Below are 19,975 nucleotides of genomic sequence, written 5' to 3' on the forward strand. Positions count from 1 at the left end.
TTGTGGAGATGGGGTTTTGTCATGTTTCCCAGACTGGTCTGGAACTTTTGGTTGCAAGCAGTCCTCCTGCCTCAGCCTCCCAAAGTGCTGGGATTACAGGTGTGAGCAACCTTTCTTACCCTGAGCCACCGTGCTGGGCCTGAGCCTTTGTTATTGTATGGACATACCACAATTTATCTGTTTACCAGTTGATAGACATCTGCCTTGCTTCCAGATTTTAGGCTATTATAACTAAAATGGCTTTAAGTATTCATGTACAAGTCTTTTAGATACCTCTCTTTTAACATTAATTACATTTTATTTGGAAGTTGAGTTGCAGAGCTGTCAAGAGTGAACCCCCAGCGTTCACAAATAGGCATTTTGCTAGTTCTGTGGTTTTGAGCATCTTTCAGCTTACATTTATCATCTGTAAAATGGGACAGGCTGGAGATCCAAGCAAGCTAAAGAGCACAGGCCAATTTAAGGAGATCTCTTTCTTTACTTCAAGTGATCATCTTTCTGGGAATATGTACCCAACGTCTAATTTTTCCCCCAAAAGAGTAGTATTTGAGATCAGACATCATATTTTATATGAAATTTCATGTGAAATTTAAATACTGGCAGTTACAATTTAAAAAACACTAATGCAACTGATTTGCAACTGAACACAACTTTGTGGGCATTGTTTTCTCGCTGCAGTCCAGTTTGAGACCTCAGCTGTAAATCTTCAGTTGATTTTGTCTTCTCTTTTAAAATGTGTATCCTCCCAGTAGAGTGCACTTGTTAGGTCCTTTTTACCTTAGTTTTATAGCTCAGCATAATAACTTGCTGGTTGTCAAAATTCCCAAGTTAAAAACTAACGTGTTACTGTAAATTTTATTCTTTCCTCTGATTGGAAGGATATTAAGAATACTGACTGCCTGATGGAGGAGTGGAACTAGGTTCTGATTATGTACTTCTCTAAGGGCTGCTGATTCTATTCAGTGCTATGTTTTCTCAGCAGTTGGAATAATCTGCCTCACTTGTTTGATTTATCTCAACACTTTTGAGACAAATATGGTATAGATTAAACTCTGTGTGTCTCTTTATTAGAAACTATGCAAGGTATTACAGATATACACATAAATTATATGTCACTCTATTTCCTCAAATTGTCTAGAACCATTTAGTGAAGCCAGTATAATGAACTATGAAAAGGTAATAAATTATATGTATTTGTTTGAACAATAAAGAGCAATAATCTCTCTAAAGAGGCCTTTTCCTCTTTATCTGCCATTTTTTTTTTTTTTTTTTTTTTTTTTTTTTTTTGAGACGGAGTCTCACGCTGTTGCCCAGGCTGGAGTGCAGTGGCGCGATCTCGGCTCACTGCAAGCTCCGCCTCCCGGGTTCCCGCCATTCTCCTGCCTCAGCCTCCCGAGTAGCTGGGACTACAGGCGCCCGCCACCGCGCCCGGCTAATTTTTTGTATTTTTAGTAGAGACGGGGTTTCACTGTGGTCTCGATCTCCTGACCTTGTGATCCGCCCGCCTCGGCCTCCCAAAGTGCTGGGATTACAGGCTTGAGCCACCGCGCCCGGCCTATCTGCCATTTCTTTATTGTGTATAGAGATGACTAGTTTGGAGCTTTATGAGTTACTTTGTAAGTTTAGAGATTCTTTTGCTGATTAAACCTGCATAATTGACATACACCCTCATAAGGCTGGGGGGTGTTAAGTGTCCTGTGTTGCCTGAGTATCCCATATTCACCCTGGTTCTAGCTTGGTGGAATGTGGAATTTAGACAATTTAGGATTCTGAGAGGGCTGGGCACGGTGGCTCACACCTGTAATCCCAGCACTTTGGGAGGCCGGGGCAGGCAAATTGCCTGAGCTCAGGAGTTCGAGACCAGCCTGGGCAACATAGTGAAACTCCATCAGTACTAAAAAAAAAAAAAAAAAATTAGCTGGGTGTGGCAGCATGTATCTGTAGTCCCAGCTACTCGGGAGGCTGAGGCAGGAGAATTGCTTGAACCTGGGAGGCGGAGGTTGCACTGAACTGAGATCGTGCCACTGCACTCCAGCCTGGGCGACAAAGGGAGACTCCATCTCAAAAAAAAAAAAAAAAAAGGATTCTCAGTTAACTTTGGTTTTATACCTTAATAGCAACATCCCAGGAGTATCATATACCAAGGAATAGATCTGAGAATAAAAATAGCCACCATTTATTGAGTGTCTGTTTTGTGCTAGGGCTAGATACTTTATATGTTGTTTTATTGTTAATCACAGTATCCCCACAAAGTAAAGGGGAATTCTTGCATTTATACGTAAAGTAAGGGAGATGAGAGTCTGGAATGAAATTCTTTTTTTTTTTTTTGAGACGGAGTCTCACTCTGTCACCCAGGCTGGAGTGCAGTGCCTTAATCTCCACCTCCCAGGTTCAAACAATTCCCCCATCTCAGCCTCCTGAATAGTTGGGATTACAAGTGTGCGCCACCACATCTGGCTAATTTTTGTATTGTTAGTAGAAATGGGGTTTCACCGTGTTGGCCAGGCTAGTCTCGAACTCCTGACCTCAGGTGATTCACCCACCTTGGCCTCCCAAAGTGCAGGGATTACAGGCGTGAGCCACCATGCCTGGCCATGAAATTCGAAATATTCATTCCCAATGCATAACCTTTTACCTAGAGTTTGTTCCTCATAAAGTAAGCTTTTTAGGAATGTTAGCGCCAAAGAGGTACCAAGCTTTTCTCAGTGTTAAAAGAGATAACTGCAAAACCATGTTCATATAACCTCTGTACTGGCTTTTACATAGTTTATGCTGGTAGTAAAACCTATTTCACAGTAGGAAGGAATTTGAAGAGAATTTGAAAATTATCTCTAGTATATTTCATGCTGCTTTTGAAACGGTGCCAAATCTGAGAAAAGAGGAAGGAAACAATTTTTTTTTTTTTTTTTGAGACAGAATCTATCCTGTAGTCTAGGCTGGAATGCAGTGGCGTGATCTCGTCTTACTGCAACCTGCGCCTCCTGAGTTCAAGTGATTTTCATGCCTCAGCCTCCTGAGCAGCTGGGACTACAGGTGTGCGCCACCACGCCTAGCTAATTTTTCTTTTCAGTAGAGACAGGGTTTCGCCATGTTGGCCAGCCTGGTCTTGAACTCCTGACCTCAAGTGGTCTGTCTGCCTTGGCCTCCCAAAGTGCTGGGATTATAGGCAGTGAGCCACCATGCCTTGCCCCTACAATGAATTTTGAAGAAGAGCTCAAATCCTTGCTAACAACAGCATCAAAGTTGTTAGAGTGTGTGAAGAATGTCTGGTGTCACTGGAATCCTGCTGTGTGCTCCAGTGTATTCTCGCATCACTGCCTGTTTTTATGCTGCTGCCATTAATTGTACTATTCTCTTTTTAACATTTTGTAGATTTCTGCAGAACAGCTTGAAAAACGAAGTGATTCTTTTTTTTTTTTTTTTTTTTTTTTTTGAGAGAGTCTCACTTTGTCGCCCAGGCTGGAGTGCAGTGGCGTGATCTTGGTTCACTGCAAGCTCCGCCTCCCAGGTTCACGTCATTCTCCTGCCTCAGCCTCCCAAGTAGCTGAGACTACAGGCGCCTGCCACCACGCCCGGCTAATTTTTTGTATTTTTAGTAGAGATGAGGTTTTGCCGTGTTAGCCATGATGGTCTCGATCTCCTGACCTCGTGATCTGCCCGCCTAGGCCTCCCAAAGTTCTGGGATTACAGGTGTGAGCCACCGCGCCTGGCCACAAAGTGATTCTTTAAAACTTAAATATTTAATATCCTGCATAAAATATTTTGTTTTAATATGATGAGTTTATCTTCCTGCTGTGTAGTTTAAAACATTAAAATACAATAATGACGAGGGAGAGAACAGCGTAACATGTATCAGTCCAGTGCCTGAATTCAGTTGATTTAAATTAAATTTAATTCTACTTCTTCCTCTATCCTCTTTTCCCTAGACAATAATTCTATCAGGTCTTTAAAATGGACTAAAATTTAAATATCACTCTTCTTGGAAATTAAAAAAAATTCAGTAGTACAATTTTTCATATTTTTACTATATGATATTACAGTGGTTCAAGACTCAATTTAACAAACTAAGATCTCTGGAGCACATAAAAGATGCTCAATAAATATATATTGAATGACTGACTTTTTTGTAATGTCCTCATTGTGAAGAGCACCGCACTTTTGACTCCTTATCCAGAAGGACATGTGGTCTTAGGGGATTTCCCATTCATTTTCAGCCAACTCTTGTGTGGATGACTGCTTGGAAAGGCATTGCTTTTGGCACTGTAGTGAAATAGATGTGAGATGTGATGGTCATTCTCAGAGATGTCACAATCTGGTAGTGGAAGCAAGGGAATAGGAGAGAAGAGGAAAAATATGAGCTAAGGTATGAAGGTCAGAGTCTCACTACTGGAAATTTTTAGTGGAGTGAAGTAGGATTGTAACTATCTTGAGGATTAGGGGAAATGGTAAAATCAATCTAATATTAGACTTTAAAACAGAGTAGTGGAAGACAGGGTTGGAAAGATAGCGTCATTGTGTATGAGTGTGTGTGTGTATATATATGTATATGTATATATATGTGTGTGTATATATATATATTTTTTTGAGATGGAGTTTCGCTCTTGTTGCCTAGGCTGGAGTGCAGTGGCACGATCTCACATCACTGCAACCTCTGCCTCCCGAGTTCAAACGATTCTCCTGCCTCAGCCTTCTGAGTAGCTGGGATTACAGGCATGCACCACCATGCCCAGCGAATTTTTTTTTTTTTTAGTAGAGACAGGGTTTCATCATGTTGGCCAGGCTGGTCTCAAACACCTGACCTCAGGTAATCCACCCACCTCAGCCTCCCAAAGTGCAGGGATTACAGTGTGAGCCACTGGGCCCGGCCTTGTTTTTGTTTTTTTTAAGAGACTAGGTCTTGCTATATGGCCCAGCGGGGCTCAAGTGATCCTCCTGCCTTAGCCTCCCAAAGTGCTGGGATTATAGGTGTGAACCACTTGTGTCTGGCCTAAGGTCTGAGTAGTTTGGACATTATCCAAGAAATGTATGGGAGTTGCTGATGACTTTGGAGCACAATGTTAATATGATGTGTGGTAGGTTAGAAAGAATAATTTTATCTTATACTAATAATTATTTTAGGCTAAGCGTGGTGGGTCATGCCTGTAATCCCAGCACTTTGGGAGGCCAAGGCAGGTGATTGCTTGAGCCCAGGAGTTCGAGACCAGCCTGGGCAACATGGTGAAACCCTCTCTACAAAAAAATGCAATAATTACCCAGGCGTGGTGGCATGTGCCTATATTCCCAGCTCCTCAGGAGGCAGAAGTGGGAGGGCTGCTTGAGCCTGAAAGGTGGAAGTTGCAGTGAGCTGAGATCACGCCACATCACTCCAGTGTAGGTGACAGAGCAAGACCCTGTCTCAAAAACTTATTTTAATAATTTTCATTAATTTTTAATAATTATTTAAAAATAATTTTTTTTTTTTTTTTTTTTTTTGTAAGAGACAGTGTCTTACACTGTTGCTGGGGCTGAAGTGCAGTGGCACAATCATAGCTCACTACAGTCTTGAACTCCTGAGCTCAAGCCGTCCTCCTGCCTCAGCTGAGTAGCTGGGACTATAAGCATGTGCCACCATGCCTGGCTAATTGTTTTATCTATTTTTTTTTTTTAAAGATGGAGTCTCACTCTGTCGCCCAGCTCAGGTCGTAGTGCAGTGGCGCAATCTGGGCTCACTGCAAGCTCCGCCTACCGAGTTCACACCATTCTCCCACCTCAGCCTCCCAAGTAGCTGGGACTACAGGCACCCGCCACCATGCCCAGCTAATTTTGTTTTTGTATTTTTAGTAGAGACGAGGTTTCACCGTCTTAGCCTGGATGGTCTCGAACTCCTGACCTCGTAATCTGCCTTTCTCGGCCTCCCAAAGTGCTGGGGTGACAGGCGTGAGCCACAGCACCCGGGAGGCTTGTTGCCCAGACTGGAGTGCAGTGGCGCAATCGCAGCTCACTGCAAGCTCCGCCTCCCAGGTTCACGCCATTCTCCTGCCTCAGCCTCCGGAGTAGCTGGGACTACAGGTGCCTGCCACCATACCCGGCTAATTTTTTGTATTTTTAGTAGCGACAAGGTTTCACCATGTTAGCCAGGATGGTCTCCATCTCCTGACCTCATGATCTGCCCACCTCGGCCTCCCAAAGTGCTGGGATTACAGGCGTGAGTCACTGCGCCCGGCTGCCTGGCTAATTTTTACGTTTTTTTTTTTTTTTTTTCCCTGTAGAGACAGGGTCTCACGATGTTTCCAAGACCGGTCTCGAACTACTGGCCTCAATTAATCCTCCTGCCTTGGCTTCCCAAAGTGCTAGGATTATTGGCATGAGAATAATTTTAAAATGGGGCATAAGAACTCGAGAGGAAGAGGAGGATAGAGACAGGAAGACTGTAGGGCAAATACTAGAATGGTAAATATAAGATGATGAGGGCCAAGTAAGGGTTGAAAAAGAGGGAAGGGCACAGTCAAATAGATGCATTTGTGTGCAGTACAAGGTAAGTGATCTGTATATCTTTGTTAAAAAGAATTGGTATGATTTAACAAAGCGAGTAGGGGAGAAGAAGTTAAAGAATGAAGGCTGAAATCAGCCGTCTATCCCTGAATGTCGGAGAGTGATAGTATTATTGACAGAATAGGAATGTTTGGATGGGGAGATGGCATATTGTATCTGAGGTATTGGAATATGAACATGGAGATATCCACATCTCAGATGATAGAGCTCATGCATACACATGTTTAGGTTCAAAATGTAGATTTGGGAGTTCTTTAGAAATGATCTTTGAGGCCCTAAGAGTAGAGATAGTCTTGTGACGATGGGTTTGCTTGGAGGCATCCATTTACTGAATGACCTTGGACAAACCTCTTATCCTTGCTGTACTTTTAATTTATTAATGTAAAAGGGTTGGACAGGGACTGGGGGATAGTGGTTATCCTGATACCAAGACTATATTAACTAGATGTTTTATCAAAATACTGGTTCTTGTTACTTCACCAAGTTGTTTTATCAAATGACAGGGTGTAGAAATGTACTTTAATCTGTAAACAGCTACACAGATACAAACTGTGAATATTTTGTCCCCAGTGGTAATCAGAGTTGGCTGGGATTAGAAATGCATCCTCTGGTTCTGTCTAAAATTGGTCCATGCTCTTATTCTTGTGCTCTGAACAACTTAATTGACAGATATCAAGGCTGCAGAAAACCTCCAATACCTTGCAATTGATAGTTTTCAGAAAAAAAAAGCAGTCCTTCCCATTCAACTCAGATTAATCTAGACACTTGCTTTAATAGTCTTCTTTTTAGGGCCGGGCGCTGGGTGGCTCACGCCTGTAATCCCAGCACTTTGGGAGGCCGAGGCGGGCAGATCATGAGGTCAGGAGATTGAGACCATCCTGGCTCATATGGTGAAACCCTGTCTCTACTAAAGATACAAAAAATTAGGTGGGCGTGGTGGCGGGTGCGTGTAGTCCCAGCTACTCAGGAGGCTGAGGCAGGAGAATCGCTTGAACCCAGGAGGCGGAGGTTGCAGTGAGCCGAGATTACGCCACTGCACTCCAGCCTGGTGACAGAGCGAGACTCCGTCTAAATAAATAAATAAATAATAGTTTTCTTTTTGGCAGGGCGTGGTGGCTCATGCCTGCAGTCCCATCCCTTTGGGAGTCTGAGGTGGGTAGATCACCTGAGATCAGGAGTTCGAGACCAATGTGACCAACATGGTGAAAAACTATCTCTACTAAAAATACAAAATTAGCTGGGTTTTGTGGTGCATGCTGTGTAAAAGTAGCTATGGTAAAAGTAGCTGTGGTAAAAGTAGCTGCGTAAAAGTAGCTGTGGTAATGCCAGCTACTTTGGAGGCTGAGACAGGAGAATGGCTTCAACTCTGGAGGTGGAGGTTGCAGTGAGCAGAGATCACACCATTGCACTCCAGCCTAGGCAAGAAGAGCGAAACTCTGTTTAAAAAAAAAAAACAAAAACAAAACTTCTTCCTTATTGGTTCCCAAAGAGCTTTGACTAAGCTCCCATATGTTGCCCCTGTAACCCAAAGATTAAAGTTGGATAGAAGCCTTTGGAAAGGAATTGAACAAAATTGTAACTGAGAGTTCTGTCTTCCTCTAACATGGCATTCTAAGGAGAGAGATCGCTTTTGAGATTTAGTATATTCTGTTTGCTTTTTAAGATTTTCAGTAAAAGGTGGTTTTCGTTATTTTGTTTAATTACATTTTTCGTGGCAGACCTAATTCACCTCCCATATTTTATTTTATTTTTTACATTTTTGTTCTTTATTTATTTTTTTATTTTCTGAGACAGAGTCTCACTCTGTCACCCAGGCTGGAATGCAGTGGCGTGATCTCAGCTCACTGCAGTCTCCACCTCTGGGGTTCAAGTGATTCTCCTGCCTCAGCTGCCCAAGTAGCTGGGATTACAAGTGCCCACCAACGCACCTGGCTAATTTTTGTATTTTTAGTAGCGAGGGGGTTTTGCCATGTTGGCCAGGCTGGTCTCGAACTCCTGACCTCACGTGATCTGCCTGCCTTGTCCTCCCAAAGTGTTGGGATTACAGGCATGAGTGACCGTGCCTGGCTACCTCCCATATTTTAAAAACTCTTGAGTGTGAGGATAAAAGACTATTGCATTGATCAGGTATACAGAGTGTGCAAGGTGGTATGGCAAAAGGATCACAAATTCTTACAAGGTCATTATGAGTACTGCTTTGGCTAGGAAGATGATCTTTTTTCACCTAATCTGAGGGAAAAGATACACCTTCTTCCTCCTTACTTTCCTCTTTTCCCATTGTCCTTCCTTAAAGACTAGCAGCAGCAGAATTTGGAAAATAAATAATGGGCATGTTTTACTAATAATTGTGACGTAAACTATGATAATGTATTTTGAATTTTACTTGCCTGTTTCTAAATTTTGGAGTCTAGAGAACTGCTCTCAAAGGGTAAAATATTGTGATTCACCTGTAGTTTTGGTTACAGGATTCATATTACATAATAAAGGGAGAACCTGAGCCCCACCTTTCCCCCAGTATATTCCTTGCATAGGCAACCTCTGCTGCTTAAATGTTTTGGAGACTTTGGGATATCTGATTTCAACTGTACCATGAAACAGGTAGTGGCTTGACTTAGTAAGCATCTGAAGGACTGTTTTGTTCTACTCTTGCAGAGTAGGGTAGTTTTCAAAAGGAAAGGAAAGGAATTGTTGAGCGGGACCTATGAAGTATAACAGGATGGACAGAATATAAGGCAGATGGGTCCTAGTTTGCTAAAGAGCTTGGGTAGTCTGATAAGTTGTCTTTCTTGCCAAACAAGGGAGTCACGTGGGATATACACATTGTATAACCTTTTCAATCACCAAGGTTGCCTGTTCTTCCTGCCTCCCTGTTTCCTTGCCTCCTTGCCTCCCTTCTTCACTTCCCTTCCTTCTCCACCTCCCTGTCCATACCCCTCCCTTCCCCTGCCTCTCTTCCTTTCCCTTTCTTTCTTTCTTTCCTGCCCTCCTGCCTACTTCCCTATGTCCTTTACCTCCTGTCTTAGTCTGTTTTCTGTTGCTATAACCACAGATTAGATAATGGATAATTTTAAAGAAAAGAGATTTATCGCTGAGCATGGTGGCTTATGCTTCAAATCCCAGCATTTTGGAAGGCTGAGGCAGAAGGATTGCTTGAGCCCACGAATTTGAGACCAATATGGGCAACATAATAAGACCCCGTCTCTACAAAAAAGAAAAAAAAGTAATTAAGTAAAAAGTAAAAGAAAAGAGATTTATTTGGCTCATGATTCTGAAGACTGCAAAGTCCAAGAACATGACACTGGCATCTGTTCAGGGTCATCCCATAGTAAAAGGCGAGAGGGTGAGAGCACATGAGACAGAGGAAGTTGATCTGAATTCATTTTTTTCTATCAAGAACCCACTCCTGTGTCCAGTGATAATGTCATTGATACCTACCTCTTAAAGGGTCAACATTCCAGTACTGGTAGGATGGCAATTAAATTTCAAACATGGCCGGGCGCGGCGGCTCAAACCTGTAATCCCAGCACTTTGGGAGGCCGAGACGGGTGGATCAAAAAGTCAGGAGATTGAGACCATCCTGGCTAACACGGTGAAACCCTGTCTCTACTAAAAAAATACAAAAAACTAGCCGGGCGTGGTGGTGGGTGCCTGTAGTCCCAGCTACTCGGGAGGCTGAGGCAGGAGAATGGTGTAAACCCGGGAGGCGGAGCTTGCAGTGAGCTGAGGTCCGGCCACTGCACTCCAGCCTGGGCGACAGAGCGAGACTCCATCTCAAAAAAAAAAAAAAAAAATTTCAAACATGTTTTGGAGGGGACATTCAAACCATAGCATCTTCCTTGCCTGTCTTTTCTTTCCTTTCTTCCTCTTTCAACTTTAATGAGGATTAAGCCTTAGGAGAAATGATTTATTTAAATTAGGGGTTATGGCCAGGCACAGTGAAGTTGAGGTGTGGTGGAGGTTGCAGTGAGCTGAGGTGGAGGTTGCAGTGAGCTGAGATCGCACCACTGCACTCCAGCCTGGGGGACAGAATGAGACTCTGTCTCAAAAAAAAAAAAAAAAAAAAATTAGTGTTTAGAACAGTTTCTGCCTCTTAGAATTGTGGATCTGGAACAGTTTAAAGACAACAGAGAGAGGAACAAGACCCCTGGTCACATGAAAGAAATGAACATGAACCAGCAAAGATTAGGAAAGATCAAAGTAGACCATAGTACATTAACTACATAGCAGTATAAATTTATTGGCATTCCTTTTTTGTTTTTCTTTTTTGAGACAGTGTCTCACTCTGTAACCCAGGCTGGATTGCAGTGGTGTGATCTCAGCTTACTGCAACCTCTGCCTCTCAGGTTCAAGCTATTCTCCTGCCTCAGCTTCCTAAGTAGCTGGGATTACAGGCACCCGCCACCATGTCCAGCTGATTTTTTGTGTTTTTAGTACAAACGGGGTTTCACCATATTGGCCAGGCTAGTCTCGAACTCCTGAACTCAACTAAGCCTCCTGCCTTGGCCTCCCACAGTGCTAGAATTACAGGATGAGCCACTGCGCCCGGCCTGTATTCAGGCACTTCTTATCTAAAAAACTTAAAAAAAAATTGTTTTGGTAAAATATATAAAAATTTACTATTTTAACCATCTTTAGCTGTACAATTTTATGGCATTACGTACATTAACAGCATTGTGTAACCATCACCACTGTCTATTCCAGAACACTTTTTTTTTGAGACCAAGTCTCACTCTGTTGCCCAGGCTGGAGTGCAGTGGCACGATCTGAGCTTACTGCAATCTCTGCCTTCCCGGTTCAAGCGATTCTCCTGCCTCAGTTTCCCAAGTATCTGGGACTACAGGCGTAAGCCACCACGCCTGGCTAATTTTTGTATTTTTTGTAGAGACAGGGTTTCATCATGTTTTGGACAGGCTGGTCTCAAATTCCTGACCTCAAGTGACCCACCCGCCTCAGCCTCCCAAAGTGCTGGGATTACAGGCATGAGCCACCACCCCCAGCCCCCAGAACACTTTTATCTTCCCAAACAGAAACTGTGTACACTTATTAAATAATAACTGTTGCAGCCCTTAGTAACCGCTGTTCTACTCTCTTTCTCTATTCTAAGCACCTCATATAAGCCTAATCATACAATATTTGTCCTTTTGTGTCTAGTTTATTTTACTTACCATAATGTTTTTAAGGTTCATTCTTGTTGTAGTGTGTATCAGAATTTCATTCATTTTTATGGCTGAATAATATTGTTGTATTTGTCATATTTTGTTGATTCATTCATCTGTTTGTGGACACTTGAGTTGTGTTTACCTTTTGGCTTTTGTGCATAATGCTGCCATGAACATGGGTGTACACATATCTGTTTCAGGCTCTGCTTTTAACTCTTTTAGGTATATACCTAGGAGTGGAATTGCTAGATTATATGGTAATTGGATTTTGCTTTTTGAAGAAATACCAAACCGTTTCCCACACCAGCTGCAGTCCTACCAGCAAATGCACGAGGGCTCTGATTTCTCTATATCCTTGCCAATATTTGTTATTTTCCACTTTTTGGATAATACTCATCCTAAATGGTGTGTCAAAAATGTTTTAGCATTTACTCTGATGAATGTTAGATGACTCAGAAGAGCTACTTACTGTTGTGAGGAACCAGTTTCCTTAAGTTACTAAAAGGGGGCAATGGCCTAAGTCAGTTCCATATAAAAGGGGAGCTGCAGGGATTCTGGCCATCATATACAGCATCTCCTTATTCATAAAATACTCTCATTTACAAAAAGGCATGTTTATTTACAAAAAGGTATGTTTATTATTAATATATAATATATATTATTATCAATACATAATAAATATATATTGTTTGTAAAATACTCTCATTTACAATGAGGTTTATATATTTCTTGATGTGAACTTTTTCTTTATATGTGGACTCAAGGATTAGCTGAAACTCTCAGATTCAGAAAGAACACAATTGAGGAGCTCTTGAAAATATGTAAGCTGCCAGGACACACCAGTCAAGTCTTGGGCTTGGCTTTTAAAGTTACGATTACTTATTTCGGCAGTTCTAGGGATGAGCTTTTTGTAAGAAGATTATACCTATTACTTTACCTTTTGTCTTGCCTATCATACATAGTAAGCCTCAATACATGTTCAGAGAAACAAAAACAAAAACAAAAGAAGCCCAGGATAAGACGTAGCAGAAAGGGGCTGTGTAAGAATTTGAAGCTGTGGCTATTTTCAAGTGATACCATTGAACCTAAAAAAATCATGTGTTCCTCCTCATGCTTCAGCCGTCTAGGATCTAGTTCTCTGTTACAGGAATATCTTTGTCTGCCTAACAGCTTTTGTTATTTTTAAATGAGCCTCAGGTACAGGAAATCTGTTGATAAATAATATTTCTAATGTACTACAGTCCTCTCTTGAAAAATCCATAAAACTGTATTGGGGGCCGGGCGTGGTGGCTAACGCCTGTAATTCCAACACTTCGGGAGGCTGAGGTGGGTGGATATCCTAAGGTCAGCAGTTCGAGACCAGCCTGGCCAACATGGTGAAACCCCGTCTCTACTAAAAATACAAAAATTAGTGTGGTGGTACTTGCCTGTAGTCCCAGTTACTCGGGAGGCTGAGGCAGAAGAATCACTTGAACCCAGGAGGCAGAGGTTGCAGTGAGCTGAGACTGCGCCATTGCCATTCCAGCCTGGGCGATGAGTAAAACTCCATCTCAAAAGAGAAAACAAAAACTGTATTGGGAACTGGTGGAACAGTGCTATGAATAAAAGAAAATAACGACTAGAGGAATTTGGCCTTTCCCTTTTTCCCCCAACTTCCCTGGAAGAAATACAAATCTTGAGGTAGGCATGAGGGCAGGATGGAAGATTTGATGATCAAATACATTTAGGAAATGGTACCTGGGTATACTCACCTTTTGGTGATTTATAAAACACATTAACACAAAGTTTCCATGAAGTCCTATATCAAAGGCAGTATACAACTTCATTTAATGTGTTTTTCAAACCTCACAACCCTTTTGTTGAGTAACCATTGAACATTCTTTGTAACAAATATTCCTTGGTTCACACTTTGGGAAATTGACAACTGCTTTGTAAATTGAATTTTGTGTTTATTTTTATTTTTAAAAATACAGACAAGGTCTTGCTGTTTGGCCCAGGCTCGACCCGAACTCCTGGGCTCATGCAGTTCTCCTGCCTCAGCCTCCTAAGTTTGGGCCTGCAGGCATACACACCATGGTGCCGGGCTACTAGACCGTTGCTTTTGATGTATTTTAATATCAAAGCTTCAAGTAAGATACGGATATTCTTGAGTCCAAAGACGTGTAAAGCCATCCTGAAAAGCAAGTTGTTACACCTTCCTTCTCACTGTTGTTATTCTTGCCTTTTTTTTTTTTGAGACGGAGTCTCCAGGCTCCAGGCTGTCACCAGGCTGGAGTGCAGTGGCACAGTCCCAGCTCACTGCAACCGCTGCCTCCTGGGTTTAAGCGATTCTTCTGCCTCGGCCTCCTGAGTAGCTGGGACTACAGGTGTGTGCCACCATGCCCAGCCAATTTTTGTATTTTTAGTAGAGACGGGGTTTCACCATGTTAGCCAGGATGGTCTTGATCTCTTGACCTTGTGATCCACCTGCCTCGGCCTCCCAAAGTGCTGGGATTACAGGTGTGAGCCACTGTACCCGGCCTTATTATTCTGCTTTGTAAATATTAATGTACCCATTGTATATGGTTTGCTGGTACAGGATACAGTTTTTGAGTAGTGTATCATTATGGAAAATGCTATGTAATGGTAAATTCTGTAGAAAACTTTTTTCTTCCTTCACTTTTGGGTGGGCACTTTCATTCTTTGTGGTTGTGTTATGATAAATGTTTTGGAAGAGTACTAAGCATTTCTGGAAAATGGGTATGAAATGTTGGGGATGAAGATAGTTTGTTGTGAAGTTGTATCATTAGTTTTAGAGACTGGGAGCCGTTTATCACTGAAAAGGAGTTCCACAGCATAGAGTAGAATTGGTCCTTTCCCTGTCCTATTTGCTGCCACTTGTGAGACTAGGAGAAACAACTAGGTGAACGAACTCAACCCATTACTTGGTAGAGACCCTCTCTGGGAATCAGTGCCTTGAAAACATTTAGCCGTGCTGCTAAGTTATCACAGGTATTGAGCTTTTGAGCTAGACTCGCTGTAGGACAAATAATGAAAAACTAAAAAACAAAAACGAACAACAGGCCGGACGCGGTGGCTCAAGCCTGTAATCCCAGCACTTTGGGAGGCCGAGACAGGCGGATCACGAGGTCAGAAGATCGAGACTATCCTGGCTAACATGGTGATACCCCGTCTCTACTAAAAATACAAAAAACTAGCCGTGTGAGGTGGCGGGTGCCTGTAGTCCCAGCTACTCAGGAGGCTGAGGCAGGAGAATGGCATAAACCCGGGAGGCAGAGCTTGCAGTGAGCTGAGATCTGGTCACTGCACTCCAGTCTGGGCGAAAGAGCGAGACTCCGTCTCAAAAAAAACGAACAACAACAACAAAAAAACAAAACCAGAAAGCATTGGCACAATATACCTATTGATGATAATCACCTTTCCAAATTAATTTTATTACTACATCATAGTGTAATATGTCATTCATTCCCATAACATTTCTATTACATGGTTAAGAGAGAGTAAGTGTTATTTCTCTGATCTAGGAGCTAAGGCATAAACTTAACAAATTTACTCCAGTTTGTATGGCTGTTTCAATTACGGGATCAAACTTGGAATCCAGATCTCCTAAACAATTGCCCTTTTTGCTAACTGCATTTACTCAAGTTTGTTTTGATGTGTTTAAATACATTTTTAAATAAATACATGTATTTGTATTGAAGTTTTATGGCTTAGACAGTTAAATAACCAGGAAAGAGTATTGTTTTTTTCCCTTCAAGATCAGAAAAGTGAGGCTTAGAAAGATGGCCTTACCTAGTGTTGTATAGTTTGGAGGTGAGAGCTGTGACTAGAATTTAGCCCTTTTTTTGTCCACTGTTGATAAACCAAGATGTCGGTAGATAGTGTCTTTACTGGATGCCAATAAGTGTGTATTCAATAGAACTCAATCTCTTCCTTTTTTTTTTTAAATTTTTAACAATTTTAAATTTTTTTGAGACAGAGTCTCACTCTGTCACACAGGCTGGAGTGCAGTGGCACTATCTCAGCTTACTGCAACCTGTGCCTCCCGGGTTCAAGCGATTCTTGTGCCTCAACCTCCCAAATAGCTGGGATTACAGGCGCATGCCACCACACCTGGCTAATTATTGTATTTTTAGTAGAGATGGAGTTTTGCCATGTTGGCCAGGCTGGTCTTGAACTCCTGACCTCAAGTGATCTACCTGCCTCAGCCTCCCAAAGTGCTGGGGTTACAGGCATGAGCCACTGCGCCCAGCTGACCCTATTGCTAGTAAGGTCAATTTTTCAGATTTTAAAGGATATCAAACTTTTCTCCCAGATCCAGGTTTTACACCAAGATTATACTAGTCCACTTTATTGAACACATGACTTGAATTAGATGCCTTTTGGGAGGCCTAAATCATAGGTCTAGAAAAAGTGACTGACCTTCTTATAGGAGTCAGGAGAGAGAATTAGGGCAATGACTATGACTACATACCAGTTGTAGGACAACGGCATGAGGTCACATAAGGAGAAACTGTGCAAGAACAGGCCTTTGGCAGGAACAGGGAGCAATCTAGTTATACTGTAGCACTGAATTGAAAAGCACAGTTAACTCTGTTTCTAGGTGGGCACTTGACATTGTTTCCTAGGTTAGACCAGTGAGTTGGGAATGACAGCCCACTGGAGGGGAGAGTGCAGCAAAGATGCAGGAAACACAAATTGTAGTCAGTTTATTAATCTAATTAAGTAGAACAATGATTGAGTCCCTGGGCATGGTGTTGTGTGCCTGTAATCTCAGCTACTTGGGAGGCTGAGGCAGGAGAATCACTTGAACCCAGGAGGTTGAGGTTGCAGTGAGCCAAGATTGGGCCACTGCATTCCAGCCTGGGTGACAGAGTGAGACTCTTGTCCAAAAAAAAAAAAAAAAAAAAAAAAAGGAAATTAATATAATGTATTACTCTAACCCTCTAGCCCCAGACAATGTGCTGATTTCAGAAGGCAAATTTGTTGTAAATTGATTGTTTACCAATATAAGAAGTGACACTACATCTAGACCAAATTAGATCAAGGATAGGGCAGTGTTTCTCAAACTTTAGAGAGGACCACAGTCACCTGGAGGGTGTATTAAAAAACATTGCTGGCACCCACTCCTAGAGGTTCTGTTTTGATTTTGCATTTTAAACAAATTTTTAGGTTGATGCTGATGTTAGTACTGCTGATCTTTGGATCACACTTTGAGACCCACTGATCTTGGACAGGAAAATGAAGCGAGTATAACTGTTCAGTTCCTCCTGATTAAGGTCTTCACGGAGAAGGGAAAAAACACTAACATTTAAGTCTGTACCCTGTCAAAATCCTGTGCCACGTGATTTGTAGTCATTGTTTAACTTAACCCTTGAAACCACTCTGCAAAGCAGTCCCCAGGCCCATTTTCCCTCAAACATACACCTGTTAAAAACTTGCTGGAGTAATTCTTTCTTCACTGGCAGCTTATACCTTATAACTGAAAGAATAATATTGACATATACCCGTACAAATGGGATTTTATTTAATGTAGAGGATATGTTAAGTTCCATTGCTGACTATTATGTATTCATTACTCTTCTTGTTGACTTACGAGAGAGATAAAATGTAGATTAATTTAGCAGTAATGATTATACAATAAATGGAATTAAATTTTGAGATATAGTTTCTCATAAAGAACATAAAGTGAATGAGAGCTTGACTTTAAAAATCAATATATTACATCTTTCAGATCACAGAAAAAATGAGCCTATGTTAATTTTGTGTGTGTTTTTTTTAATGTTGCCAATTGGTTATTGACCAGCTGTACTTTAGAAAAATACAGGAGGAGGAATGGTAAATTTCAGAATAGTAAGTATTAAGGTATGACCAAATCCTTGATAACTCAACCATAAGACTTATTTAAAGCACAGTATTTTCTGCTAATATTGTTTTTGAAAAGTCAACTTTTTTTTGAAACGTCAACTTGTTTTTCCTGGAACTCAGTGAAGTTACTTTGTGTTGTTTGACAGACAGCATCATACAGAATTATTAAAAAAAAAAAAAAAAAAAAAAAAAAAGCAGTGATCCAAGCAGTTGAATTGGAAGCACTCTGGGGAAACCTGCTGTTTATTGTGAAAATCATCTTCGATCTCGGAATTAAAAGTAAAGCTGGAAAGGAATTTACAAACGAGAAAAAAAAGAAGTTTGGAATCGGATTCACAGGATCTGGGCTTGGAAATGCCTCAGGTAAATCATACAGAGTAGGTGCAAAGTTTTCTATTTTCCCACTACAGAAAGTCAATACCATTGACTCTTAAATGAATCTTAACACAACTTTGCATACTACCTTTTTATGGTATCTTATTTCTGATCTCAGCTAGTTTTGAGTACATGTTCTTCCTTCCATTGGCTTCTATTTCTTTCTTTGCTATCACTTGAAGTTTAATGAGTTCTACATAGGTAGTATGGTGAATAGATTAGAAGGTAGACAGATTTCTGGCTTTATGGGGCAAAACCAACTCCCCTGAAAATTAATCTGCCACAGCAATCCCATTTCTGTCTCCTCACTCTTCCTGTTTCCCAGTTCTTACCTTTCACTTATGCCAGCTGAATTTAGAAGTAATTAAGAGGAAATAGTGAGAGACTTCAGGCTCCCTCCCCCAACCCCTCTCATCTCTCTCTTTCTCATAGACACACACACACATACATATGTGTGCACATATAAATATCTCCTTACAAAACATATCTAAGAATGATTGTATCTGTTTATATTATGGCAGCGACTCTGAATTGATCGGTTTTGGTTTGAGGCAATCACTGAGACAATCAGTGAAGCCCTGTTAGTCCCTATTCTGCTTGTCTAAACTCCTCCTTTTCTTCTCCAGTGTTTAGCTCTTGCCCCTCCCCTGTTTGTTTCAGTGCTGGGGAGAAACCTAGAAGTAATGAGTGGGCAGGGACTCTTGGGTGACTTTTTGTGTCTGAGCTATCCTTTGAGCATAGGGAATCAACAATTTGCTGGGATTGTCTGGTGACTTGAGACAGGCAGAAGAGGCAAAGAAAGGGGACTTGGTTAATGGATATTGAAAAGACAGTGGCCGGCCAGGCCCAGTGGCTCACGCCTGTAATCCCAGCACTTTGGGAGGCCAAGACAGGCGGATCACAAGGTCAGGAGATCAAGACCAGTCTGGCCAACATCGTGAAACCCTCTTTACTAAAAATACAAAAATTAGCTGGGTGTGGTGGTGTGTGCCTGTAATCCCAGCCACTCGGGAGGCTGAGACAGAATTGCTTGAACCTGGGAGGCAGAGGTTGTAGTGAGCCAAGATCACGCCACTGGACTCTAGCCTGGGGAAAGAGGGAACTCCGTCTCAAAACAAGAAAAGAAAAGACCAGCGGCCTACTGCCACCCCAACCTCTGTGACAGATGGACTGCACATACCCTTTTAGAGTGGTTGCCCATTCGAGGTTTAGTTTTATATTTACTGAGTACTTGAATTTGGGGCTTAAATTTTAAACTTATTTTCTCAAGCTAACTTTTTCTAGGAAGAAAGGTTCTGCAGGCCTGGAAATGTTGGGGGAAGGTAAGAGAAAGAGAAAAAGAAAAACAATAAGATGGGACGTACCAATGAAGAAAAATACGATGAGAAGGTCTATGAAAAGTCCAGTTTGCAAAAGATAGAAAGTATATGAAAAGAATAAGCAAATAGATTAATACCATTTAAAAACATTTCTGTAGAAACTTGTTAAAAAAAAAAAAAAAAAAAACTAAGAGATTTTTGGCCTGGTGTCAGTGGTTCATGTCTGTAATCCCAGCACTTTGGGAGGCCAAGGTGGGCGGATCACTTGAGGTCAGGAGTTTGAAAACAACCTGGCCAACATGGTGAAACCCCATCTCTACTAAAAATACAAAAATTAGACCAGGTGTGGTGGTGCGCACCTGTAGTCCCAGCTACTCGGAAGACTGAGTCAGGAGAATTGTGTGAACCCGGGAGGTGGAGGTTGCAGTGAGCTGAGATCACGCCACTGCACTCCAGCCTGTGCGACAGAGCGAGACTGTGTCTCAAATAAAAAAAAAAAAAAAAAAGCTGGGTGCGGTGGCTTGCATCTGTAATCCCAGCACTTTGGGAGGCCGAGGCAGACTGATCACTTGAGGTCAGGAGTTAGATCAGCCTGGCTAACATATAGTGAAACCCCCATCCCTACTAAAAGATATAAAAAGTAGCTGGACTTGGTGGCGTGTGCCTATAGTCCCAGCTGCTTGGGAAGCTGAGGCAGGAGAATCGCTTGAACACTGGAGGTGG

General features: G+C 41.9%; 1 protein-coding gene across 2 annotated transcripts in view; it reads left to right on the forward strand.

Annotated features, from left to right (window-relative positions):
* CREBRF (CREB3 regulatory factor) overlaps nucleotides 1–19,975 on the forward strand; it is an 85,251-nt gene that overhangs the window by 12,429 nt on the left and 52,847 nt on the right. The window contains exon 2 of one of the 2 annotated variants that reach the window (XM_077937450.1): nucleotides 17,705–17,921. In XM_077937450.1, coding sequence (XP_077793576.1) covers nucleotides 17,913–17,921 — 9 coding nt within the window. In that variant the 5' untranslated portion in view covers nucleotides 17,705–17,912. Of the gene's footprint in view, nucleotides 1–17,704; nucleotides 17,936–19,975 lie in introns of both variants that reach the window. The other variant, XM_077937451.1, reaches the window with a different exon arrangement.

Source organism: Macaca mulatta, chromosome 6, assembly GCF_049350105.2.
Source record: "Macaca mulatta isolate MMU2019108-1 chromosome 6, T2T-MMU8v2.0, whole genome shotgun sequence".
In the NCBI taxonomy this organism is placed as follows: Eukaryota; Metazoa; Chordata; class Mammalia; order Primates; family Cercopithecidae; genus Macaca; species Macaca mulatta.